Raw genomic sequence first — 26,819 nt, 5'->3', positions numbered from 1 at the left:
GTTTTCTGTGTTTTTCAGTGTCTTTCTGTTTTTGCCACATGTGGACAGAGCTTTCCTAAGGGTCTAGACACATTTTGTAAGTTTTCTTGCATGTCCACTTTGTTCTGGTCTTTGTCCTTTGGTTTGTTCTGCATTTTACACACAATTCAATTTTTTAAAATAATTTATATAATTTATACACAAAAAATAATTTATTTATTCATAATTTATTACATATCAACTTAGTTTTTTATAATTTTTGTCCACTTTGCTTTTTGATACAAAACCAGCACTTTGTTTTTTGTCATCAGTTGTCAACTAGCTTTTGAGGAGTTAACATCTCTCAAACTCAATTTTCAAATCAATTCAAGATGGCTACATCATTCAAGTTAGTTAGCTCTTAAGCTAGGTTGATAGCACTTCTAATCAATCAAACTTTGTTCAACTTCAAGCTCAAGCTCTTTTGTGTTCAGGACCATCACAATATCAATTTCCTGGCATGCTGGTAAATAGAACTTATATATTTTTACATTTTTCTTTCAACTTATACTTTCAATTTATACTTCAACTTACATTTTCAACTTACATTTCAACTTACATTTTCAACTTAGATTTTCACTTATACTTAAACTCAGGCATTCAATTTTCTTTCAACATGAGTTTTCTTTTGTGTATACTATACATTATCGCTAGAACTTAGATTTTCCACAAGTAGGCGTGTCAATTTCACACTTTTGTTTTTGTTCAAGTTAGTTATTTTTCTTTTGTATTTCTATTTTTAGTTTTGAATCATTCTTTGAAAGATTGCAAAGAGCTTGCCAAAATTGGTGAACACCCGTCTGTTACAGACATCCTCTTTGAAAAAAGGTCTATTAGAAGGACATGTTCATAAAACATAGGGCGAAAGTTTAGCTACACATTGAAAAATGGCTTTTTTACATTTTTATCAATAACTTGGTAGGTAAGTATTGCAGTAATCTTGCTGAAAATTGGTGAAAATGACGATAATGATGTAACAAAAAGGACTGCATCAAAAAATTTCAAAAATATACTCCTCAAACAAGGAAAATGATAAAATTGTAACTTTGTTACTAAATTATCAATCATTAAGGTTCTAATGGATTATTTACAATTCTGTAAAAACAAAGATAATTTTGAAGCATTGGTAATGTGGCAGTAGCTTTAGGCAAGTAATGTAACACCCTTCCTGAAAAGATATGGGATCAAAAAGTAACTGTTACTTATTTATCAGGAATTTATTTGATTATTGGAAAATAAACTGGTGAAAATGACGATAATGATGTAACAAAAAGGACTGCATCAAAAAATTTCAAAAATATACTCCTCAAACAAGGAAAATGATAAAATTGTAACTTTGTTACTAAATTATCAATCATTAAGGTTCTAATGGATTATTTACAATTCTGTAAAAACAAAGATAATTTTGAAGCATTGGTAATGTGGCAGTAGCTTTAGGCAAGTAATGTAACACCCTTCAAACAATATCAAACCAAAAAAACTATTTGTTTCTTTTCGTCAAACATGTTCTGGCTGTAACAATACACTCATACTTTCCACCCTACCCTAGCTAGATGGTGGGATTAATGGTTTTCCAAAAAAGTCGAAAAGGGTGGGTTTACAGTGATTTCTTGGTTTATGGCGGGGTTGGTGGCAAAGGGTTCTAGGTGGCTTTTTTCGAGGGTGGGGATGAGGACTTTTTCCTTCAATTTTTATATTGTGTTTTGTTTTTAATGATTTTGAATTATCTATTTTTAACGGTTAGAAACTATTCTAGATGTTTTTTTGTATGTAGACTTTTTTACTGTTAATTTTCTCCATGAGTTCATCTTTCTATCTCTTGAAATGATTCTGCAAGATAATGAAAAATTACAACACTTTTGTTGTTATTTTAGTGTAAATATAAAAACTGGACTTACTCTGGCCTATCTGAGAACAAGTTAAGAGAATGGAAACACGTGGAAATTGTTTTTGTTTTTTTGAAGAGTTGGGTATGAATATTTTAGTGGTCAGAGAGTTTCTTGATTTAGGGCTCAGTGGGGCTGTTTTTGAGGGTGGGGTATCAACCCTGTTGGAAAGTAAGAGCAATTGTCAGTCAATCACAAACGTTGATATTACAAAAAACTCAACATCCTTGCAAATGTTGTCTTTTTGATTTCCAAAACATGCATCTTATGCGTTCACTTCCATAATATAATTTTTGTAATTGCACTTTCGGTCAGTCAAGTTCATCATATACGCATGTTTTTGTCATACTTTCAAACAGCTTTGGATTCATGAAAAATAAAAATAAAGAAATGATGAATTGACGTTTGATTTCCAATTTTAGAAGTTGTAAAACGCCTGTTTGCCCATTCATCTTAAATTTACTTTAATTGTCTTTTAACTTAAAAAACATTTAAAACGTTTGTTTGATGCTTTATTAGTGAAATATTTCAATGAATTCCTAGTTTCAATTATTAGTGGACTTTTTGTAGACAAAGCAAAATACCTCTTTTTAGTTTACTTGCGTGATCATTATTTTAAATTGAAGCAAACCCAAAAAAAAAGAAACTTCAAAAAGTTGCATATTTCCAGTGCAGTGAGTAAACGATTCTGACAATTCACAAAATTGACGATGATAAATTTTTTTTTGGTTAGCTAAATGTCTCATATCAGGGGTTAGTACTGAAAGTACTTGCAATAGAATTGTATACACTAACATATAGTTTTGTTGCCCACCACAAGATGAAGAGGTTCAATTTAGAAAAAAAGTTGTGTTGAATATTTTGAATGTTTTGCTAATCCGAATCAGGATACAATTTTGATTCCAGAAATAAGTAGTAAATAAAAACATTACAGTACATAATGACAAAAACATTAAACACAATCTTAGTGACAGAATAAATGGTAGCAGATTTCTCATCTTTAATTTTTCAATTTTATCTGTATTTTTTTCTTTTGACACATTCGTAATTTTCTAGAAGGAAAGACTTTCATCCTTTTGTTTCTTCCTATTTTAGAATTTTGTCAAAGAAAATATGGGAACACTTTGAAATAAAATGAAGGGTAAAGAAGCCCACCATATGAGAAGGATTATTGCAGAAGATCCAGAATGGTTTGTGCCTTTTTCCCTTTAACCCTATTTATATCAGGCTTTTTTGGGTGGCGTTTACATCATCCTCAGTAAATGTTGATCTACATGTGCTTTTTTAACCAAATTTCCCATATCATAAGGAAAACACACAAAATACCTCTAAGACAAAAAAATTTAATGAATAAATTTAATCTACATCATTGCTTGATTAAAAATTTTTTTATCAGAGACTATAATTCCTTTTCTTTCAGGAATCTTGCTACTGTTCCTAATCTGGCGGATATATGTTTAAAGCACATTGTCAGCAATTTTGGAGGTATTATCACTTAGAAATTCAGTTTATAAAATTGAATTTCTGTTTATGAAAATTCTACTTTTAGCAATATCGGCTAGGATACCTGAAATTCATAGGACAAACAGATTGTCAGAAATTATTAAGCTCAAGTGCACACTGAAAAACGTCTCAATTATATACTGTTTTTTTAAATGAAATTGAGTCGGTTTAAGGTGCTTCTTTAAGTCTCCCCTTTCCCACATAGTTTCGTTAGTGATATATGATTATCTTTTTTTCTTCAGAAAAACCACTGCTGAATGAACTTATACAACAAGATAGAAATCATGTCTTAAAGAATCTACCTGTAAATATCCCTTTGAGGTAAATTTTTTTTGTTTGGCTGTCCTGGGGGGAGTGTACTAAGTTTGCAAGATGACGGGTATGTCTGATCCAATAACAAAGCTTCAAAAATCAACCCTTAGAGATGCTGAATTTTGAAAATTTTGCCTATGTACCTCCCCCCTGGGCTGGCCTTAAAACTACAGGCTGATAAATTAGAGTCTCTTTACATGTTGAATTTGGTAAAACTTTTGACAAAAAGATAATTCAGCGTTGTAAATATTTAGTAATATGAAAGTCAGTCCATAATGATACATCACTCAATAACATTCAATCACCATATAAGTCTTTCTCATCTAAAATATCAAGGATTTCAGCAAAGCGAAACTGACCAAATTGACCAAAAGTAATACTGGCGATGTCAACGAAGGAACCCCATCGCTTGAATGATGCCTACCAGTGATGAAATTGCGTCCAACATTCATGAGATTGGCTTCTTCATTTTCTTCTTTTGGTATTGTTGTCTTCTCTGCAATACTTTCACTTTCACCTTCGTTTGATGGATTTGCTACATTGTTGATGTCTGTTGGTGCTGGTAATACTTGATCTACTTCAGGGGTACCTCTCGGTGGTGGTGATAATGCTTGATCTGCTTCAGCCTTTTCTTCACTATCATCTTCACTGTCATCACCAATATCATCTCCTGTTTCTACTGTTGGGTCATAAAAAATATTGGTTGCATTGAAACGTAATACAATTTCGGTGGATTCTTCTTTCTTTGACAATTTTTGTGGCTCTGGATACCCATCTTGCATATCAACATCTTCTCCATTCGAGAAATACTAAAAAGAGATTATGGCTATTGTTATCATTAAAATGATTAATGAGCCCTACAAACTCATGAGATAGTTTCTTAATCCTGGCCTCGGATTGGAATAGGGATTGTGAGTAGTGCTATCATTAGGAAACCAGATCTAGTGAGTTAGTTAAAAAAGACAGGCATAATTTGGCCCAACAGGGTTTTACACTAAAGAAGCATAGATTAATAGGGGGGGCTATGGGCTTTCAGTGCTCATTGAAAAGTAATTATCCCACAATGATCACTCAATGGAAATCTCTAAAATGATGGAATGAACCGACTTACTGATGGTGAAAATGTCATTTGAGCATTCGAGCAAACCGAGAAAGTTTCAAGATGTCGTCTATTGACAGCTTTTTGTGATCCATTCCGTCCACGTGCTTTGGATTTTTTCTTTGCTTTCCGCGATTTTTTGCCATCAAACCCACACTTGATCAAGATTACCACATCTAAATGGTCCACTTGATTTGGCCAGTGTCTGTTTTAGAGAGATAGGAATGATGAAATATTATTTAAAGTTTGTCTACTCTCGATCTACCGCCCTAGTTTCGATGACCAAGCTGCTTTTCCGAACTGAATTCAGATTCTGAAGATATAAGCAAAGTTTCCGAAAACGGGTACTGATTTAATAGACCAAATTTGTTGAATATGGAAAGTTTTAGCACATCTTTTCCTTCATTATGTGCTATAGTAATGATTTAAAATGTTTAAATCTCTGTGAAATTTGTTTCAAAGAGAGAAAAACTTCTTCTTTTACACACCACTGAGGTTCACTGTTATTACAACTTACATAATGATGTTAGCTTTGGTCCCTCCTTTGACGAGCTCATAAATGTTTCCATCTTCACCAGTTATATTGCCAGCATCTTTGAACATGAATAGCTGAAGAGTGATGTTTGCACCGTTTGCCAGTTCAGCACTCATTTGAATGAAACCAGCTTGAACGCCGAACGAAAAATCAGTCTCATTTCTGACGATATCAAATTCAGCATCTTTCATTCGCCATTTCCATGCCTGTTGTTTAAATAAAATACACGCTGCTTTGTGGAAATCTGCAAATATTGGCTCATGCCCAATAGTTCTTAGTCTTTACATAGTGTGCAAGAAGTGGCAATAGAATAACGCTCTCTTTAAAATGACTCTTCTGGCTTACTTTTGATTCTCGAATTACCCAATAACTACACGAGTCACTGTAATAAAAAAAAACATCCCTCAGGGCACCTTTTGCCTCGTGTACTTAAAAACTCTCAACTCAACAGCAGAGATGAGCCTCTTTTGATAGTTACATAAACAAAATAATAAAACAAAATTAAAATGTTACACTGACATAAACAAAAGTGTAGGGATACCTATGGGATAAGATTTCAGTTCCTATCCGTAAAACCATGTTAACCTGTGTTAACTTATAGATTTTCCTTAACGGTATATTACCATAGCAACACAGAAGTAGTCAACAAAAGAGTACAAATTTTTGGATGATGGCTAGCCTGTGCCAGACGATCCGTTATAAAAAACCGCGTGGTTTATGCTAGTATATGCTAGCCTGTAATGAACTCTTCTCTGCGGAAAAGATCTTGTTTGTTGTTTGGGCTGCTGACTAAAGTCTGTCTCAAAATAATTTGCAGCTGGAGACAAAAATGGCTGTAACTTTTGATAGAATTCGAATCAAGTTGCGATTTTGTGCTCGTTAAAAAGATATTCGTGAGTGGAATATTATGAAGTAAAAAATTTGAGAAAAAAAAGGAAAATGAAAATGAAAAATGAAGAAGAAAAAAATCAACTTCTTGTAGAAATGTGGTATAATTACCATTTTCACAGGAGTGACTCTTCAATCTTAGATCATCATCACTGTCAAAAAACTTTTCAAAAATATTCATTCAATCAAAAGATATCAAACAAAGTTTATTGCTGGTTGACTCTATAAACACTATAAAGTAGTAAAAAACGACAAAAAAACAGCCTTTTGTCGATCAACCAGCAATAAACTTTGTTCGATATCTTTTGATTGAATGAATATTTTTGAAAAATCATTTCACACTGATGATGATCTAAGATTGAAGAGTCACTCCTGTGAAAATGGTAATTATACCACATTTCTACAAGAAGTTGATTTTTTTCTTCTTCATTTTTCATTGTCATTTTCCTTTTTTTTCTCAAATTTTTTACTTCATAATATTCCACTCACGAATATCTTTTTAACGAGCACAAAATCGCAACTTGATTCGAATTCTATAAAAAGTTACAGCCATTTTTTTCTCCAGCTGCAAATTATTTTGAGACAGACTTTAATTATATTCTTGTTGAGGAGTTGTGAATTTCAAGTTTCAGGAACATCTTGCCAAAGTTACGGCAAACGAAATTTGATTTACCTTTTCCTCTTGAGAACGCTTTTCAAGAATCTCTTTGATCTTCATTTGGAAATATTGCCCTCTTCTTTGGATAGCCAGTTTACCTTCTTTTTTGTCAGCTCTCATGATTGAATTAGCAATCTTGCGATCTAACTGGTGCTCTGTTTTTATTTTATTAAACTCTTTTCGAGCTTCTCTTTGACGTTGCTTTGCTTCTTCTCTAGTCTTCCCTCTTTTGTTGTCTCCTTTCTCCCCATCCACCAAATGATAGCTAATTAATAACATTGCAATTATCTTTAAGATTAAAGGTAATTTCATGTCTCATAAGATCTGTGAGAGTCGCACTCCCAACTATCCAAGAAGAAAAGTGTAAATGAGGGAAGGGCACTTTAAAAAGCTTTTCATTACCTTTTTGTGTTTACATTGCGGTTTGTAAGGCTCTTAAGCATTTTTTTGTTCCCTTTTATTCATTACGAGAGACGACAGAAAATCGATGAAAAGATTTTCTTGACAAAGGTTGGAAGAAGTAATTTCATTGTTTTTGGTCGACTTTCTTCCATTATGTTAGGAGGCGAGGTATAATTTAAGGCAAATATAGTTTGAACTTTCTGAAAGATAAAAGTTGAAGATTTAAAAATCAATCAATATTGTTTTGGAAAGGGTGTTCAGAAATGAGTAAATATTGATGTATTAGGTTTCTTTAACAAACTGTATTTGAAATGAGATATAGCAAAACTGATTTCTTAATTTAGAAATAGAGGTATAGATACAATAAAGGTTTTTGTTTTAAAACAAACCGCTATTGAGTATTAGGCAACAAACAGAGAGGGGGATGGTCTCAGTAAAGTAATCCCCATGAAGCGATAACTATCAAGTAGTTAACTTTCTTACCGAAAGGTCCTTGCTCTCACTTTGACAATAGACTATGAGTGGTTACCTAAGCATCTAAACTTTCAAGCTTTAGCACTTACTGTAACATAATAGAATGCAACAATTTGCAAGTCCATTCTAACCTCTGTTTTCAGAACGTAAAAAAGCTAAGGAAAGAAATTTATTTTGCTCGAAAAGCAAATAAGGAGAAAGCCATTTTTTGGAACTGAATTGATAAATGAATTCAATATTGTCGTTTCGAGGTTTTTCAAAACAAATTCTTCTCTTTGATCGAAATGAGTGATACCCCTATGGGAGGAATACCTTATCGGCCAAAACTTAGTCGGCCTTAATTTTAGTCGGCCTTAATTTAGTCGGCCCTAATTTAGTTAGGCCAAATTTTTAGTCGGCCCTAATTTTAGTCACTAAGCCAAAATTTAGTCACTTAGGGCCGACTAAGTTTTAGCCGATAAGGTAGACCAATCTGTAAAATCTACATTCCGCCATAATAAGCTCAAATAAAGTATTACTGACAATCCTAGCTAGAGCTACCTAAAACACCGTTTATGGGGCTAGATGATACTGATTCTTTACAAAAAAATTCAAACCTTTTTTGAAAAGTAGGATGTGAATGAGATGTGGAAACAATTTTACGACCAAAAGAATGACACCACGAGAAAGAGCTGTATGGGAAGATAAAAGCTAGGGAAAATTAGACGAAAAACAAACGAAATTAATTTGATACCAATGTATAAAATTCTGAGCCAAATGTATTACAAAAATTCTCTTACTCGAACAAACAAAAAATACAGTATTATTGCTCTTTCAGATAGAATTAGTTTGGTTTAGTCCTATAAAACGAGGAAAAACTTCGGAAACTGCTAAAAATATCTATTCCTCGACCTATTTTAGTACAACAGCCAACTTGATCACAGACGAAGATTATTGGAGGAGATGTTGTACTGCACGATGGAAGATTTGTGACGTGTCTTGTTATGCACAATCATGGAGAAGAATGTTCTTTGAGAAAAATCTCCAAGGTCAGAATTGACCTTATCGGAGTTTTTGATTTTTCGAAAAAAGCGATGCATTATCGCTTTTTAAGAAAAATCTCCGATAAGGTCAGAATTGCTGGTTTTGGACTTTTCTTTTCGTTTTGGATGAAACTTTTTAATATTTACCTTTATGTTAATCTTTATCGGACTCAGTGAAAGTAGAGAGTCTATCATCATACTTCCCTAACACCCTAGTAGTGTTACGTACTTTAATATTCTCACCGAGTTTTATATCACACTTGTGCATTATTAAATCAATGAAAAATCTAGCCTAAATTGCAGACCTCTACAAAACCCCAGGTAGTATAGTGCTCTATAACGTATAAGAAGCATGAACTTGTTCTTTGTTATTTTATTTTCTGAGTCTGAGAAAATTGGATCTAGATTCAACAACTTTAAATTTTTCTTATAAGAATGCATAGAGAAATTCGTACCTGGTACTACAGACCCAAAACAGGTAAATTTTTTTGTTCGATATTTTAATTTTTATTACATTTTCAAATTTTATAATTTATATTGCTTCCATTTGGTCGGCGATTTCTTTTGATGAAAGCAAACATTTTCCTTTCCGTTATCAGTGAAATTTAGCGAAAAAGCGATATTTTATAGAACTTTCGGTTTTATCTTTTTTCAAGAGCGAAAGTATTCACGAGGAGAAATATTTCTTATAAACCTTTTGTAATATATTTTGAAAGGGCTTTACGATTTATTAACAGGAAGAACCAAATTTACATCCCTGATAAATTTCGTCCCTTTATTTCTGTTCAGCTTGAAGATCTATTGTTACTTTCTGGCAAGTTTATCCATTGTTTGAAGATCAATAATCTATTACCTCCAATCAAGGAGCCTCAGAAAACAGGGGATGATGATTTCTCTGACAGGTAAGGACAAAAATTTAACATTTAAATAATTTGAAAATCGACAAAAGGAGTAGATATTAAAGTTTTGAACACGCTCAAAGGGAAAATGTAATTTAACTTTGTTATCTTACTTTTTATTGTAACATATTATTATGTAACAGAAAGTTACAGTTTCTAAAAGTCAAACGGTTGGACAAAAAAGCCTTATTTTTAAATGATTTTACTTTCAGCGAGTCAGAAACAGGGGAAGAAGTGAATATGGATCATTTCGACTTCACAACAGCTGTCCCTCATCTACCTAATCTTGAAGAATTGCACCTCTGTTATGGGTATATTATAATAATTCTCTATATATTTCAAACATCTATCATTCGAATCTTTGTCTGAATCGAGCTACATAATTGGTCCTCATCAGGAAAATCGTATTAAAAATACTCAGCGCAATTTGTATCCTTCTCTAATTCGAATTTGAAGATCGAATTATAGAGAGTAATTTCTAGATGGCATTACTATTGGATTTTAAGTCCTATCTCTCTATCTCTCCTCACCCTTGTTATACAAAGATCTGGTGGATAGTGTTTTTTAAGGTTTCATAATAGAGAAACTTTATGATAAATCTTAGGCTTAGGTAAACTATTTCCTTCCAAACAAACTTTTATTTTGAAAAAAAAATCGAAATTTTGAAGAATACTGGAATGTTCACAACTTGAATTGACAGCCAAAATTTTATGTTCACTTTGTATTTCAATGTTTTAAAAATCTTTTGCATAGCGTTCGTGATTGTGGGATGAATTTCGAATGGGATCTTTTCGAATTTACAAATCGTGATTGCTCCATGTTGGCTAAGGTATGAGAATTTCCATTCTAAACATCTTTATTGTTGTAAAGCAACTTGGGTTATTTTTCATTTTAACGCCTAAAAACCAATGATTTATAGGGAGACTTCAAAATAAAGAAATGTCTACACCACATGTTACCTCTGGCGATATAACTTCAGTTCTTCGGGAGGGAGGGACTATATTAATGCCTAGTAGTGTTTTGTAGTAAATGTTCGTCGTGTACCCTGTGTTTATATTTCAATAAAGAAAAAACAGTTACAGTTCTTCAAAATAAAAATGTCATGGGGCCGTCCATATAGTACGTACGCAAAGATTTTCCAAAAATTTGATACCACCTCCCCCCTTGTACGCAGAGAACAATATGATGTCATTTAAACAATAGATGTACGCTTTTGCTAAACCCCCCCCCTTCACTGCGTGCGTACTATATGGATGACCCTCATGATCTTTAAAAAGGAAATTCATAGTCAGTGATTTTGATTTAAAATTCAAAAATCTACTGTACTAAGTACACAGACGCGCAAAATATTATTAAAAGTTATTTCTTCGCAGGCGGTGAAGGATTGCAAGAAAATCAAATTATTTCATCTCCACAAGAGCAAAGTGAACGACGAAAAGGCGCGTGTTTTGATCAGTCACATGTTAGACCATCCCTCGCTAACTACTCTTGGTAAGAAATTCTTATTTAAAAGTTTACACGCTCCAAATAAGAATTTATTCCAATTTATTATTTATCTCGAATTTATTCAGACGGGGTTAAAAAAAGGGCGGCATGGGTCGCGGTACTATTTTTAGACCTACCAGTTCAGGACCGAAGATATTGAATGATTTTATATGATGCTACTTATGGATCAAAGGCCTGATAACCCTCACTTTTTGCCATTTAAGGGTCTGCTCCACAACACTGGCATCAGTAGCGTAGTGGGTCAATCAAATCTTTGGAGGCAATTCTTTCCAGATTTTGGGATTTTGGCACCCCCTTTTAAACGTAAAATACCTTTTTAAAGGTTATGCGAGGGAAGCGATTTTTTGTGTACTTTCTTTTTTTAGCGGAAAACTGCTTATTCTAGGATGTAAAAAATTAAAGAAAAATTTCGTTATTAGTAATTAGAGGCACCTTTTTGCGCTTCTTGCATTTCGGCGCCCTCCAAAAAAGGCTGCCCCCCCCTGCCACCACGCTACTGACTGGCATATAATTTCTCACTTGGCCGATGAGTTGTACAAAGTCTACATAGTGTCCTCCAGGGTTTGTCACCCCCCCCCCCCCACCAAATTCTTCATTTTTTTTAACCCCTCCCCTCTCTTTTTTCCCTCTATGACTTTTCAGTTTTTTAGTTTCCCCCCTCTTTTTTGCTTTCCCCCAGAAAATTCTGAAAATATCAGTTCCCCCTATATACCCATATAAATTTCTCAAATGTCAACCTGACACAAAAGTAAAATTTAGCTGCAAAAGGAATACTAGACAAAATAGAACAAAAATGAGCTAATGTAAACAAACATGCTGAGAAAAGCAGACTTAACAAAACAACAATGAAATGAAAAATTAAAATCCTAAATGAAATCAAAACAAAGTTGAGAAAGTTGAAGTGATTTCACATTCCCCCCAACCAAATTAGCCAACTATCGATGTTTTCCCCCCTCTCCCCCCCCCCTTTACTATTCAAATTTTCATTTCCCCCCTCACCCATCCAAAATTGGAAAATTGGTTCCCAGGACACTATGCAGTTACGTGATATCAATAATCATAATGAATAAGAATTCGATTGCATTGTTCTTTCCTCTTAGATTTATCCTACAACAAGCTAAGCAACAGCAGTGCACGAGCCCTTGGTAAACTTCTCAACAATCGATCCATACTTTCTCATCTGGCATTGGTTGATAACAATATTGGTCCTCAGGGCGCTGCCGCCATTGCACACGCCCTTGGTAAAAATACCACCCTCAAAACGTTGAACCTGCGTCTAAACAGGTAAGTTGGAAATTAAGAAAAGAAAATTCTGATATTTCTGATTTTCCATTAAAGGTTTTAGGTATTTTTGATACTTGTTCATTTATTTCAGACCCAGGGAGAGGGTACTTAGGCAAAAATTGGTGCTGGGTATATGCAGACGGTAAGGGTCGGTTTTCTCACCTTTCAAAGTCTCTCTAAGGGTCGGAAAATTCACGATTTTTAGGAATTTCTTTTGATTTCGAGAGAAAAATTTATAAAAAAGTCTCTCTAAGAGTCGACTTTTCAGCTAAAATCAGCACATACCCCTCATCCGCCACCTACCCCCCCCCCGGATTTCAGAGTATCAAACTCCACCAGAGCAATGAGACAGAATAATATCCTGATCTTACTTTCTAACTTTTTCAGACTAGAAGACGAAGGTTGTCAATCTATACTTCGTGTCTTACTGAAGAATAACACACTGGAAGAAATTCATTTGGGAAGTAATAACATCACACACAAATCCACTCCATTGCTTGCACAGGTTTGAAATCTTATTGAAATCAGGCCTTTACTAGGTTACGTCATATCTTCCTTCGTTTCGAGCGTAAAACTACTGGAGCTGTCTATAATGTAGACTAGTCCTTAAATCCTATGTTTGATGTGTGTAGTTATAAAAAACCATGCTTGCTGTTAATTTTTTTTCGCTCCATAACAGTTATTTTATGGTCTGATAAATAAACCTTATTTGGCCCATTTGATCAGTCATTGGCTTATCGTAATTTTCACTATCCTCTATTAAAATGCATCAAACGTTGATTATAAACCATCATTTTAAAGCAAGGCAACGCAGTTTTGAATGTTTTGGCTGTAGAAGCAGGCCAGATCGTCACATTCGCCACACCACTTCAAATCAGAACGTGGTATGCCAGATAGAATGGATGATCTGATTTGAGATTGAGAACTCTTTCACTTTAAATTCGTACGTAAAATTTTAGTTGAGAGGATTTATTCTTCAATCGGACCTTTTTAAATCACACCATTCTCAACTTTTCTTCTTCTTTCATTTTTGACAGGTGCTAGTTTACAACAAGTCTGTAAAAAATATGAACTTATCCTGTAATAAATTCAACGAGGTAATTATTTGCACTTCTTTCACTTTATGATTTTAAGGAATATACCCTGTCAGGACAGTTTTTAAGTGACTATTTTTCCAAAACTGCACATGACTTTTGACAGACTGTTTTCATTTTCGTAATACATGTTTTTTTATAAGCATATAAGCTTATAAGCATATGAAGGCTCAGATTTGCAGAATTCCTAAGCATACCATGAGCATATATGTCAGCCTGGAAAATTTTCAAGTTGTCATTTTTTATCTGTTTAAAAAGGTTTGGTAGAGGTCAAGTAAAAAAAGACGTTCCACGGCTAGCTACATTCTAATTTCTGAAATTTCACTAAAAACTTGGCTGGAGGTGAATTATAAGCATGATTCATAAGCATATAATAAGCATAAACTATGCCTGGATGCTTTCCGAATTTAAGCATACATGAGCCTAACCAAGGGGCTTACACTTGCTTATTAAAAAAACATGTCTTATAGTCCTGGAGATTTTGTGTGCTTTGTAATCTTCCGGGATTAGAAGACTTGTAATAAATAATCTTATGTCTCAATAATATCCGACCCAAGCTATTCCATATGGAAGTAAGGGTTCTAAAGAGTCTTCTACATGTTTTATTCATAAGAATATCCAAAATTTTTGACTAATAAAATAGTGATAATAAGAACCAGGCTTCAAACCCAAAAAAAGTCTATAAAGATTTTGGATGTTCTTATGAAAAAACGTGTACTTTGATAAAAACGAAACAGATCCTTCAAGCTCCTTTTTCTCTTGTTTGTTTACAGGAAGGTGGCAAAACAATACAAGAGGGGATGGAAGACAATGGGACTATTGTTCAAATGGACATGCGCATGACAGACATTGGGCAAGAGTGTGAATACAGCATCAGTCAGTTGCTCAAGAAAAATCGTGAAGCTATCAGGCGGAAAAATGAAAGAGCGGCGTCCACTTAACGGTGCTGTTATGATCTTTTCGCTCGCTTTAATCGAAATTTTTTCTTTGAACTAAATTTGATTGAATCAAATGAAATGTTTTAAAATTTTAGTTTGTGAAAATTATTGTATTATTATATTTATTTTTTTAAGTATTTCAAGTCGGTTCCAAAAGAATTTGTAGTCCATGGCTTTTAAATATTGAAAAATATACACACCTCCTAATGCCACCTCGAAGAGTCATTTAGAGTGGATTGATGCAAGTCTGAAAGAATTTTCTAAACCTTCAGAAAATACAGATGATAAAAAAAGAGTACGTCAAAATTTTCATTTCAAATTTTTCTGAATCTTTGATATTTTTTTTATATTTTTCTTGGATGAAAAGATACCGTCCAACTAAATGTTAAAAATTTTCCATAAATTATACTGTTTGCATTTTTTTGGAACAGACTTTAGATTAATCTGATGTTAACAAGACGACTTAAAGTCGAAAATTTCGCATAATATTTGAACATAAACGATCAGCATTATGCATTAAATATTTTGAATGAAGCGTTACACAAATAATACACATTGTATTACAGGTCGTAAATACCCTGTTTTCTTATGAAAAATCTCAATCCATTAAGAACAAAAAGATTCCTAAAAAAATGCGACTAAAAAATTCCTTTTTATATATAAGCGTAAAAAAATCTTTCAATTCAGAAGAATAATTCAGAGAACTGTAATAAACTTGAGAAAATGAATTTTAAAATTCTTTGAAAATGAAGAAGAAAAAAAGAACTTTTCATTCTTTGATGCCAGAAACTTCATTTTGTGCTTCACTTGGGCAAAGTTTATCAACTTCTTTCTATAAACAGTAGAATTTTCTAAAATTGAGAAAATGGCTTGTCAGAAAAATCTGTTGTATACTATCTTCACTTTTTGATATGAATGATGGCGCACCACCATCAAAATCATAGGCAAAAAAACAGTTGAGTTGTTGAGCTCCAGCTTCTGGACTAGAAAATAGCAGGGTAAAAACTAGCCAACTTTATAAGCTTTAAAGAAATTATACTCCTTGAGATTAAAATTTGGCTATTTTTGCCAAAAATTTCCAAAATCTCAATATGCAATAATCCATATGAAAATATATTAAGAAAAGCTTGTAACTTAAGGATACAGACTTCGGTCAAGATTTATTTACCACTGTTACTCAAATTTTCCCACCAGATACAAATTGACTTAAACCTCACTTATAAAGTAATACAATTATTCTTCTGATGCTGTAATAGACCTTTAAAATTATTTAATTAATTATTTCTAGGTTGACCGTAAACCTTACAAAATCATAAAATAAATGTTTACACACAAGTGAAAGTAGTGTAGTAAGTGCTAAAAACAGTAAAAGAATCAATATTATACGTAATCGATTAATGGCCCTTCTAGCAAATCACAACAATGACTCCTTTGTACCGTCAACTGCTCTAACTTGGGACGATTGGTCGAAACATGGGACTGTTGCATATCTGGTCTGTATTTTCACTTGCTGTAAAATCGAAAGAGAAATCCTGTATTTTTTAATACGCCGTTCCTTAACTCAAATCAAATGACTTTGGAGGTTTGGTGAAATGGTGGCCGAATTGCCGTCCCATGCTTTGACAGATAGTCCTAAGTTAGAGCAGTTGACGGTAACTATTTAAAATGCATCCCATTAAACAAACCCTCCCCAATCTCTTGCTGGTTATCCCGTAAAAATATATAGGGGAAAGATTCCAGAAAAGCAACAAGAATCTTAGTACGGAAATGGGAATCTTATACAAAACAACGGTACCACTGGAGTTTTTTATATATCAAAATGAAAATCAAGATTAGCAAAAGGTGTATCAAGATCGGTGAAGTTTGATTGAAGCTCGATTAGTTTGATTTATTACCTTGTTGCTCATTCTTTTTTACATTCCGACGGCTTATTAGCAGACGCCCACGCTAAACCATAAAGAGCAGGGCAATATCTATCATCCCATTGGGGAGGAAAAGCTGGAAAAACTTACTTACCAAACCCATCGAACACCGATCAAACTTCATAGGAAAAAAAAAACTGTCATCAAACTTATATAATCAAACTAATCAAAAATACTTGATTACTCTTACCAAATAAGGTTCGGTAATCGAACAGCTATCGTTTGATTTCAATGGATACTGTGAAGTCCAGTGAAGTCGGGTATAACTTGCATCAGTGGAGGGAAACTTACATATAGCCATCAAAATTTCAAAACAAAAGAACTGCACAGCTCTGCTCGAAGCTCTACTCTACCATTTAACTTCATTTGAGGGGCTATGCATTAGCCTCCACTGATGACGCAAGTTACCCGATCTCACAGTAGTTTGACAGTTCGATTACGAAAATGATCGCTGAATTTCAATTAACTTCTAAAGAATACTTGCTAAAACTGACTGTTTGTCACAACTGGTTTCACTATTAACACATTACTATCTGGTAAAAAAGGGAAAAAAATATCATACCTGCGCAGTTCGTAGTTTTAGTGAAGAAGAGGCAGGGTTTTATGTTGTTGTTTATTCTACTTACTGAGCATTATCAATTTATTGGTGCATTCAGTAACTACACAAACATAAAATACTTAGTAGTAAACGAATAATAAACCTCTTTAAATGCTCTACAAAAGGCCAGAAAACATGATAAAAATTGATACAGCAGCAGCAAGTTTCAAAAGCAGCCATTAATGATTAAAAAGTTCTCACGATGAATGTTTACAAAAATGTAGAAAGTTATGGAGCCGTACGCTCCAAACTGTGGAGCTAATAATACAGTCGTCAAAAAGGCTTGATGTAATTTATTATCTCCACAATTATCGGACCACTATAAAAACGCGCGAAAATCGTCCGTGGCTAAACGAACGTGTAAAGTGTAAGTTAAATTTAGTAAGTTCGTCCACCGTATCGAGTACTTTCGTTTTCTAATTTTTTTTCCGAGGACACCGCCGCCGCCGCCACCGCGAAAGGCTATCGTAATACTTCGCTAAGCGAAATTAATAATAAAGTTATATGTTTTGCTATAAAATATAATGTTAATATGAATGGTTTACACCTTACACAGTATTCAGATTTCTGGCTGGGAAAATATTCCAATGGGATAGAAAATAGTTTGCAGTTATTAGTTTAAAGCAATTTTATATTTGTAACGAATACCCTATTTTCAGAATGCTAATATTATTTCAGTCTAAAGTTTGTACACCTACAGGCAATGATTTCTTTCTTTTCAAGAAAAACTTTACCAAAATACAGCTGCAAAAGTTCACAAGTAAATGAGAATATATAGCGCAAAAATTTGGATGAAAATTTTGATATTCAATATGGAAATTTGGCTTAGCGTCTTTCAACTATTATGACCTTTTCTTTTGATAAGACTTTTGGGAAAATAATATCAAATATGTTTGTAATTTTCGCTGGTAATGATTTTGCGTACAGTGAGATAAGTTGAAGGTAGACGCTAAGCGAATAGAAGCGAACTATTGTAGAGATATAAAATTTTAAATATATTCAATTTACTTTTAAGGTAAATGGCGTAGGAATATAAAATAAAACGCATTCATTAACTTTTAGGATAACTGATATTGAGGTATTTAACCTCTAATCATGTTTTATTTGTAATATCTATTATTTTTGCTGATCTAGCATCTGGTTATATTTCAAAATGGCTGGAATGGAACAATCGATAGTCTAATTGCGACACATTTGATTCCTGGATTCTAGAGACGATATTTGTGGTTAAATTGTCCAAGTTCCACAATTGTTGCTTCAACGTCCATAGAACGTCCAGATCATAACGTCATTAGATGTATGTTGAAACAACGTTGTGCGTGTCAAGCGACCTAGCGAGAAAAGTTTTGTAACTTTGCTGAAGTTTTGTATTCTTTAGGGAACAACTTTTCTATTGGATAGCTAAATCTCTTTTTTTACAGTTAATAATCCAAAATATGAAGAACTGGACTAACAACGAATCAAGACATTTTCGATGTTACAGTGAAACACCTTACTTCTTCATCAACGAGAAATCACAAACCAATTTCATTGTTATTGCTATCTTTGATTATTTGATTGCTATTCCAGCTTTGTTGCTCAACGCTGCTTTCTTATACACCGTTTACAAACACTCAAAATTCCGCAAGAGCATTTCTAGTTTGTTACTGGTGAACTTGGCAAGTTTAGATCTAGCCATATCATTGATAAGTCTCCCTTTACACGGTACACAAATGATATTACACTCCATGTCACAAAGTGTATGTTGGTTAACGAAATTGAACGACATGACAAGTTTCATGTTATCAGCTCCTGTATTTTCGAACTTAATTTTCATCACCATTGATACATACTGTGGTATTGTTTTCCCTTTCATTTATCGTGAGCACGTGGCTCGCCCCAGACTCTTTTACTACATGTGGACGTCTTGGATTTTCCTCATATTAGGTTCAATATTATGCAACATTTTCCATTTATGGGTAGTCTACACGCTTGGATATTTCATTTTAGTTTGCTTAGCTGTCATATTCTTTGTAGTGGCATACACGCATATCTACCTTACCGTAAGCAAGATCCAAAGACGTGTTAGTTGTGTCAGCGTGGCTTCAATGCGATCACAAGGTGCTGGGAGTAAGGAGCGAACCATCATTATGAGTCTACTAATAGTACTATTCTTTGTAATATCTTTCCTACCGAGTGGATTGTATTATTTTTTCGCGACAACCGATTACGCTTCTAGTGTATTTAGGACATATATGTTTCCTTGGACTTATTCCATCCGTTTATCCAGTTCATTCGTCAACTCATTCATCTATTACTGGAGGTTAGGAAATATAAGAAAAGCAACGATTGAAATTTTATTTCCCTGTTGTTTACCGCCTGTTGATAACAAAGCGAAAAGAGAGTCCTATCTCAGGAAAGTTTCCATTTTCAACCGGCCGGTGATGGGAGATGAAGGAAATCCAATGGACACACTCCAACGAATGAGGATGGATCAACAAACTTCTTCTTATCAAGAACTGAATGTTTTTCGAACGACTTCTTCATCGAGCTATGATAATTCTTAATCACCGCCATGTCGAATTCTAATTCTTCAGTTTGTAAACTTAAGGCTGTATTTGTTTGAAAAAAAAGATGATCCTTTGTTTCTAAACGTACAAACACGTCACGTCACCCACCTCACTCCATTGTACCTATGTTTTAGTCACAGTCCCTTAGTCGCTAGCCTGGGGGGGGGGGGCAATCAAGGTAATCTTCCTACCAAAGGGTCGTTTTTGTATTTTCATATTTCTCAAAGTGGGCTGTAAAGGTTTTTCGGGCAAAATCTGAGCACTGTAAAGGTCGATTTTTTGTCCAAATTTATTTATAAGTGTCCAATTTTGAGACCCTAATTTTTGTCCACACACACAGTAGTTTTCGGATCAAGTACCCTTCTTCTGAGATTTTGCAAATATTAACCACAATTAAGGTTTAAAACGCTGTATAACGTTTTTGAAAGAAACAAAAACATGCGAATCGTCTAAATCTTAAAGAGCTTATAAAACATACTCCACATAGGTCGAAATGGTAGACGAGAGAGTGCGGTGGTCAAAAGCATCACATTTATTTTATCATCACTCAAGAAATTCACCATATTGAACGTTTCAGATTTTTGGAAAAAACCTACTAGGATGCTGAAAAAAATGCCAGAATCTTTTAGCTCAATTATCTTTTAAACGAAGTAAGATAATTTTGAATGTCTAAAAAAAATGTCCTTGCATACACACTGTTCAATACACACCCCTGTATCATAGGCCCCACTGAAAAATTTGGACAAAATCTCGTCCCCGGTACTATAAAATACCTTAAAATTTCAACTTCACTGGGAAATTGACTTTGATTTCATCCCCATTCAAATTTCATTGTAAAAAATTGCACTTCAAAACCATCCCCATTGGATATTTTAAGCTTGGAACAATAGAATCTCTATCCCCATTGGGATTACGATGGAAAATTTTATCCCCGCTGTGGGAGAAAGTTTAACCGGGGCTGTGAGACAAAGGTGTTCTTACGTTGAAATATTATTATTGCTTTCTTGCTAAAATTCAAAAGCTTCAAGCTACAGCTTCATAGCTACAATCATGGTTTCAGATGGCATTCTGGGTATTTTAGCGTTTTGCAGAATTTAAAGTTCGGGCGATTATGACATTTTCAGGCTTTCTACTTTATTTAATCGGATATTTCGATTTGAGAGGGGGTATAATGGCTTCCAGGCTATATTCTCAGTCTAGTCAAAACATTAACAAACTTTCGGATTCTCAGTTTTAAGTTTCATGATAAAACAGCCCCTTCTCACAGACCCGGTAGGATTTTTTCAGCCAGTGGAGATAAAAATAACGGACTTAAACTTGATGGAGATTGATATTCGCATATTTTTTTATGACTAGAGATTTAAATTCTATTGTTTTCAAGCCAGAAAATTCAGGAGGGATGGGAAAAATAGCATAATATTTTGCAAAAATCGAGACAAAAATCGGAGGGATCAGGTCTGGTTATCGTGGTCGCTGGTTGGATTCTTTAACAGTGAATAGAACTGTTAAAGAATCCGCCCCCAGCGTATTTTACTGACCAAAAACTGTTTAAGAATCCGCCCCCCTTCAGTTAAAGAATCCACCCCTACTGTTTAAGAATCCACCCCTCTTCAGTTTAACAATCTGCCCCTCTTCAGTTTAACAATCCGCCCCTCTTCAGTTTAACAATCCACCCCTACTGTTTAAGAATCCACCCCTTTTCAGTTTAACAATCCACCCCTTTTCAGTTTAACAATCCGCTCCTCTTTAGTTTAACAATCTCCCCCCCTTATTAATCTGATAGCAGCTCATTTGATTCATCAGCAAAAAAATTTACAAATCCGTGCGGATAGTCTAGTAACTACATGACAGGACAAAGACTTTCCTTCAATCAGATTATTTTGCTTACTTTAAAGCAGTCGCCCGTCTGTTAACCCAAGAAGTGCCAATGTCGGATATATCCAACACGGCTTTTGGAGGTGAGGATAAAACCATCCTGACAATTATTTTTCAACTTGAAATCTTTGTTTTTTGCCTAAGTTGATGGCAATGAAATGTATGAATTACTCTTTCTTGCCCTGTCACCACATTAAATTCGTGAGCATGGCACATTTGGCTAGAGTTTTGCGGGTAATTTAACAAAAATTATTGTTGGATAATGGTCGGCGTTTCAACCTAACCAAAGCCTCTTTATAAGGTCACAAAGACCGACAAAGACAAATGAATTTCTCTAAGGGTCTCGTCGTTTTAAAAATAGACCAAAATGTTGTCTCTTTAAGCGTTGAAGTTTTGGCGAAATTATTCGAAATCAATGTTTCAATGTTTCTTTTTTTTTAAACTTATTCATAGGTCGCAAATTTTATTTCAGTGAAAATGAGTCTGTAACGTGTAAGGTTTAAATTCACAAATTCACGCGCAAAAATGTCTGCTTTCATGGTCACACAAACACTTTGTTTCACGCATTCACGCACACGTTCAATTCAACTCTGGCTAACTGACGCACAAAAAAAATCCATTTAACGCATTCACGACAGCAAAAAAGGCCATTTACGCAGACCTCTAAGCTCCCATTCCGAAAGGGTTGAAAAGTAGCCCACTATTCCGAGATAGGATCTAATCCGTTCTGTGGAAGGCTTACTTCAGAAGCTGAAAAGTTTTAATGGTTTGTGCAGCAGGCATTCATGTAATCTTTTCAACAATTTACGGACGGATTTTTCAAAACTTTTACGCTAAATCGGGGAAATCGGGCAAAATTCTTCAATTCAAGATATTTATCGAACGAAATTTCTCCAATGCATCACATGGAAAGATAAATTCAAAATTCATGTATCCACACAACGTATAACGCATCCGTATTATTCACGCAATCCTCCAAATTACGGAAAGATCTGATAAAAAGATCCTTCGATTTAGATATAAATTGCCAACTTCAATTCCAGCGAGCGCTAGATATGCTACTTTTGAATCTTGATACGTTTAGCCCTGGCCTTGGCTGGTCACTTGATCCCCTAAAACTAGGGATTTTGGAGAAAAAATACGCATACTTTTTTATAGGCTAATGCAGAATAAATCAATGCGAATGACTGAGTTGCGTAAGAGGATCTGCAGATTTTCTTCAGTAAATGTTTACAAATTTGCGTGCTATTTTTCAAAGAAAAAAAGACTCGGCCTGAGTGAATTTCTAAACGACTTCGGAGCGAAGTGAATCTTTTAGTGCTATCTTTTAGCCTAAACTCATTTGATATCCATCCTTCGGAGCGGATAAATACATAAAAGGGTTATATCCAACCTCTTCAGATCATCATAATCGCCACATCCTTTTAGGGCAGAGCGTGGTGTGCGCAGAATTTTCATGATCTGTTATGATATTAGTTTATCACGGAATTAATTAATGTGAATGAATAAAACCTTAAAAATCCAATCCCAGTAATTTGAAGGTAAATATAGCCAAATACGGGCCTTTATGTTGGCAAAAGAAAACTTCTTAGTCTTCGTTTTGGAAAATCACAAAAGTTTGAAAAGAAAATGCGAAAGGTCACAAAAAGTTTTCAGTTTTGCGGAATTTAAAAATGCGAATTTGTGCCCATTACTCCCGCATTGATTTATTTCACATCAATGTATTCTCGCATTGATTTATTTCATTGAGGCATATCCAGCCTGAGATTTGGATTTGAATTTGGGTCTGACTTTTTTAAAGCTAACATCTACCGCTTATCCCGCTCTGCCTAAAACAAACTGCCTTTGAAGGCCTAAAAGAAAAAGTTATTAGCAACGAGCTACACGCTTTTTTATAAGAATACACTTTATAAGAATGTCCATGATGAAAATGGCCAAAAAAGTAACAATATGGTAAGAATATCACCATCGTGGAATTTAGCAACTGAACCTAAGAATGCCATTTTTAATGCATTTTAACCTGTAGATTGCCAATTTCGATCTTAACCCAGAGGAATGTAAAGAGATGGAAAAACAGCTTCTTGAAAACAATGGAAAAACGGCTCGTCATATACCAGGTCTCTTGCCCTTAAGGGAGCTTATGTCGAGTAAATAGGTTTCTTTTGTTGTCACTATAAAAAATCTGCATAATTAGCGTGTTGTGACAAAATTCTTTTGTTTCAAGCCTGATTATGCGCAAACTTTTAGGGCTTATATGTTGGGTACACCTCTCCTATACGAAAAGGTACCTATATCTTCTTGCTCAGAATTTCCTAGCGATTCTACTGATATAACCGCATCATGACCGCACCATAATATGGAAAGCTAGAGCTCGAGAACATTATAACTTCATCTTGATTTTACTCGACTTCTGACAGTTTTACAAGAACCAATTTAATATCATTGCGTTAAGAATTTCTTTTGCTATACATTGGTAAAAATATTGCTCCTTATTCTTAAAAATTGAACAAGTAATCGTCAAATCATGTAGAAACCGTCCGATTTGTATGGCGAGCCGTCTTTTCTGGACTTTTATTTAATGACCTAATCAACGTTTTTACAATAGAATTTTTAATAGAAGTGATCGTTGAACTTTGAGTAATCAGAAAAGCTGTTTTTCCATCTCTTTACATTCCTCTGCTTAACCTAAGAATACCGTAAGAATATTTTTGGATGATTTTCGCCAAAAAGTTAAGAATATCCATGATGGAATGAAAAAACACCATTCTTATAAAAAAAGCGTGTATTAACCAACCTCTTATTAATTTCTAGTTTAGGGGATATCAGTGTTTAAAATGCGACAATTTAAGAGTTGATGACTCTAGTCTTCATTACAATAGTGGAGGGGGTTGATCGGACTAGTTGATCGGTACATCGGTATGAGGCCTTTATTGATTGGTATTTCGGGATTAAAGGAAAAAGTCGATCGGTGCTCGGTATTCAAACCACCGCTCGGTATCGATAATTGACACCTTTTTATGTCTGTATTTCGGTATTTTCTGACTATTATCGGTATTTTGGGATCTTAAAGCAACCTTATTTCAAATTTACTGCCTTACATAAGAAACACATATAACCCTTTCACTGTGACTCAATTTATGGTCAAAATTGTTCAATGTCATAGTAATAATGAGCGATCGAGTTAAACCTCTGAGCGCCAATGTCGTTAACAAAGGATAACTTCAAACAGATATGCAACAATAGTGACAATTTCAATCATACTCAAACATTTTCTCTTTCCAAGCTAGACCGAGGTTTACTTTAAACTCTTGTATTGTAGATGATTTAACTACTTTTTCAGGTAGGCTATTCCACTGTTGAATACCCCGATAGTAAAGGGAGTTGCTCTGGGGTCCACGGACACCATCGTTCCCGAAAATTCTTACCAGTTCAGAATTATGTGTTCTCATTGGTCTTATTCGTTGGTTAAATTTCTTAGGAACACACGATTTTTCATAGTGATTTAAATGTTTAAAGATCTCAACCATATCACTTACCGCACGCCTATATTTTAGACTTGGGATTCCAATTCTTTGTAGTCTGCTTTCATAACATAGTCGTCCACATGTTTCAACCGTTTTTGTAGCGCGCCGCTGAACACCTTCTATAAGCTTTTTGTGTTTTTTTAGTTTTGGTGACCAAATGACTTGTGCATATAGGTGGGGCCTGACAAATGTTATGTAAAGTTTACGGAATAATTCAGGAGTGAGATACGTGAAGGTTCTTCTAATTAGACCAGTCATTGAGTTTGCCTTTTTTACTTGGTTTGATATATGTTGGTCGAATGAGAGATTTTGGTCAAAGATAACTCCGAGATCCTTTTCGAATTGTACATGTTTCAGTAAATTTCCTCCGAGTGTGTATTGATGTACATGTTTAATTATATTCGGCTTACCTAACGTTAGTACATGACATTTGTCGGGATGAAATTTTAAAAGCCACGTATCTGACCATTGCTGTAGTCGATCGATGTCCTCCTGGATTATAAGTGCATCTTCAATTGATTCTACTTTATTGACAAGTTAGTGTCGTCAGCAAATAGAAAGAGTTGTGATTTAATTGAATCCGGTAAATCGTTGATGTATAGAACAAAAAGGGTAGGCCCTATAGGACACTACCTTGGGGTACTCCACTAAGAACTAATTGTTTTTCGGATTCAGCTCCATTCACTTTAACTATCTGAAATCGATCCTTCAGGAAGTATCTGATCCATTCAAGCAACTTATTTCTTATTCCGTAGGCTTCTAATTTGATTAAGAGCCTTTGGTGGGGAACTGAGTCGAATGCCTTTGCAAAGTCAAAGTATACTGCGTCAACAGCTTTACCGTTAGCAATGTCTTCGGTACACACATCTAGATAGTTTAGCAGTTGTGTTACTGTTGATCGGCGATTGATAAAACCATGTTGCTTGTTAGAAAGCAGTTTCTCTTGCTCTAGATGTGACATAATATGTGTTTTAAGAATCTTTTCCATCATTCGACACACAATGGATGTCAGGCTAATCGGACGGTAGTTTTCAGCTATATTTTTGTTTCCTTTTTTGTAAACAGGTGATACATTAGCGTTTCTTATAAATTATAGTTCAAAAATTGGGTTTAGTCATTATCAAACATTTCACAATTCAACATAAGTAAAATGTCAAGCATATCAAACTAATCTGAATCGAAAAACTGTTTTTTTTTACTACTTTCTTATGAAAACACTGCAAGTGACCCAATGATCCAAACCGAAACTCAGAGACTTTCTTGAAATTCAGTTTCATGACCAAAAACACATTTGTCCAATCAAAACAGGAAATGATTTGACTTATAGTTTAGAACGTTAGTTTATATGCTCATAAATAGTGATTCTTATGGACAAAAGTTCCAGTTCTAAGCCTTGAGATTTTTTCAAAATAAAATAATAAAATCTACTTTAGCCATCTTTTACATATGATGCTAGCCTACTCAAATACAAAACTTTAGAAAATAAATCGTTTTTGTGGGAACTGCTCCAAAAGCCATCTTATTTTGTTTAAGATTTAGCTGAACCAAGTCCTTAGTTTTTGCAAGGTATGGCAATTTGAAATTTAGTTCCAAAATTGGCCCCCAATGGCCCGTGCGTCGGGAAAGGGTTAAAAAAAAGGAAACTGGTATCTAATCTTTTAAACTTAAGTTTCCCCTATGTGTCTTCCAGTAGAACCTTAGATGGCTTTGGGGTAGGCTCTTAAACAGAGGGGTGAATTGTTAAACTGAAAAGGAGTGGATTCTTTAACTGAAGAAGGGCGGATTCTTAAACAGTAGAGGCGGATTGTTAAACTAAAGAGGGGCGGATTGTTA

General features: G+C 34.4%; 3 protein-coding genes across 3 annotated transcripts; 2 read left to right on the top strand and 1 right to left on the bottom strand.

Moving 5' to 3' along the window:
* The first annotated feature begins 1,896 nt into the window (after window positions 1-1,896).
* On the top strand, window positions 1,897-14,758 carry LOC136815595 (dynein regulatory complex subunit 5-like). The gene is made up of 14 exons (XM_067072047.1): window positions 1,897-1,988; window positions 3,000-3,094; window positions 3,325-3,389; window positions 3,650-3,728; window positions 8,676-8,803; window positions 9,232-9,275; window positions 9,587-9,699; window positions 9,909-10,007; window positions 10,450-10,525; window positions 11,070-11,187; window positions 12,303-12,486; window positions 12,874-12,991; window positions 13,524-13,583; window positions 14,354-14,758. The coding sequence occupies exons 2-14, from the start codon at window positions 3,039-3,041 to the stop codon at window positions 14,519-14,521; spliced, it is 1,308 nt and encodes a 435-aa protein (XP_066928148.1). The 5' UTR covers window positions 1,897-1,988; window positions 3,000-3,038; the 3' UTR covers window positions 14,522-14,758.
* Window positions 3,918-7,257, bottom strand: LOC136815596 (uncharacterized). The gene is made up of 4 exons (XM_067072048.1): window positions 6,915-7,257; window positions 5,336-5,559; window positions 4,831-5,023; window positions 3,918-4,528 (listed from the first exon to the last, which is right to left on the bottom strand). Exons 1-4 carry the CDS (start codon window positions 7,209-7,211, stop codon window positions 4,043-4,045), a joined length of 1,200 nt encoding a protein of 399 aa, XP_066928149.1. The 5' UTR covers window positions 7,212-7,257; the 3' UTR covers window positions 3,918-4,042.
* Window positions 14,759-18,463: 3,705 nt separating the features above from the next.
* LOC136815553 (G-protein coupled receptor 83-like) lies at window positions 18,464-19,584 on the top strand. Its single transcript, XM_067072006.1, has one exon. It carries the CDS (start codon window positions 18,475-18,477, stop codon window positions 19,582-19,584), a length of 1,110 nt encoding a protein of 369 aa, XP_066928107.1. The 5' UTR covers window positions 18,464-18,474.
* The last annotated feature ends 7,235 nt before the right edge of the window (window positions 19,585-26,819 follow it).

This window comes from Clytia hemisphaerica, unplaced genomic scaffold, assembly GCF_902728285.1.
Source record: "Clytia hemisphaerica strain Z4C2 unplaced genomic scaffold, Clytia hemisphaerica genome assembly, whole genome shotgun sequence".
Lineage (NCBI taxonomy): Eukaryota > Metazoa > Cnidaria > Hydrozoa > Leptothecata > Clytiidae > Clytia > Clytia hemisphaerica.
This window is presented reverse-complemented; position numbering and strand designations above follow the sequence as displayed.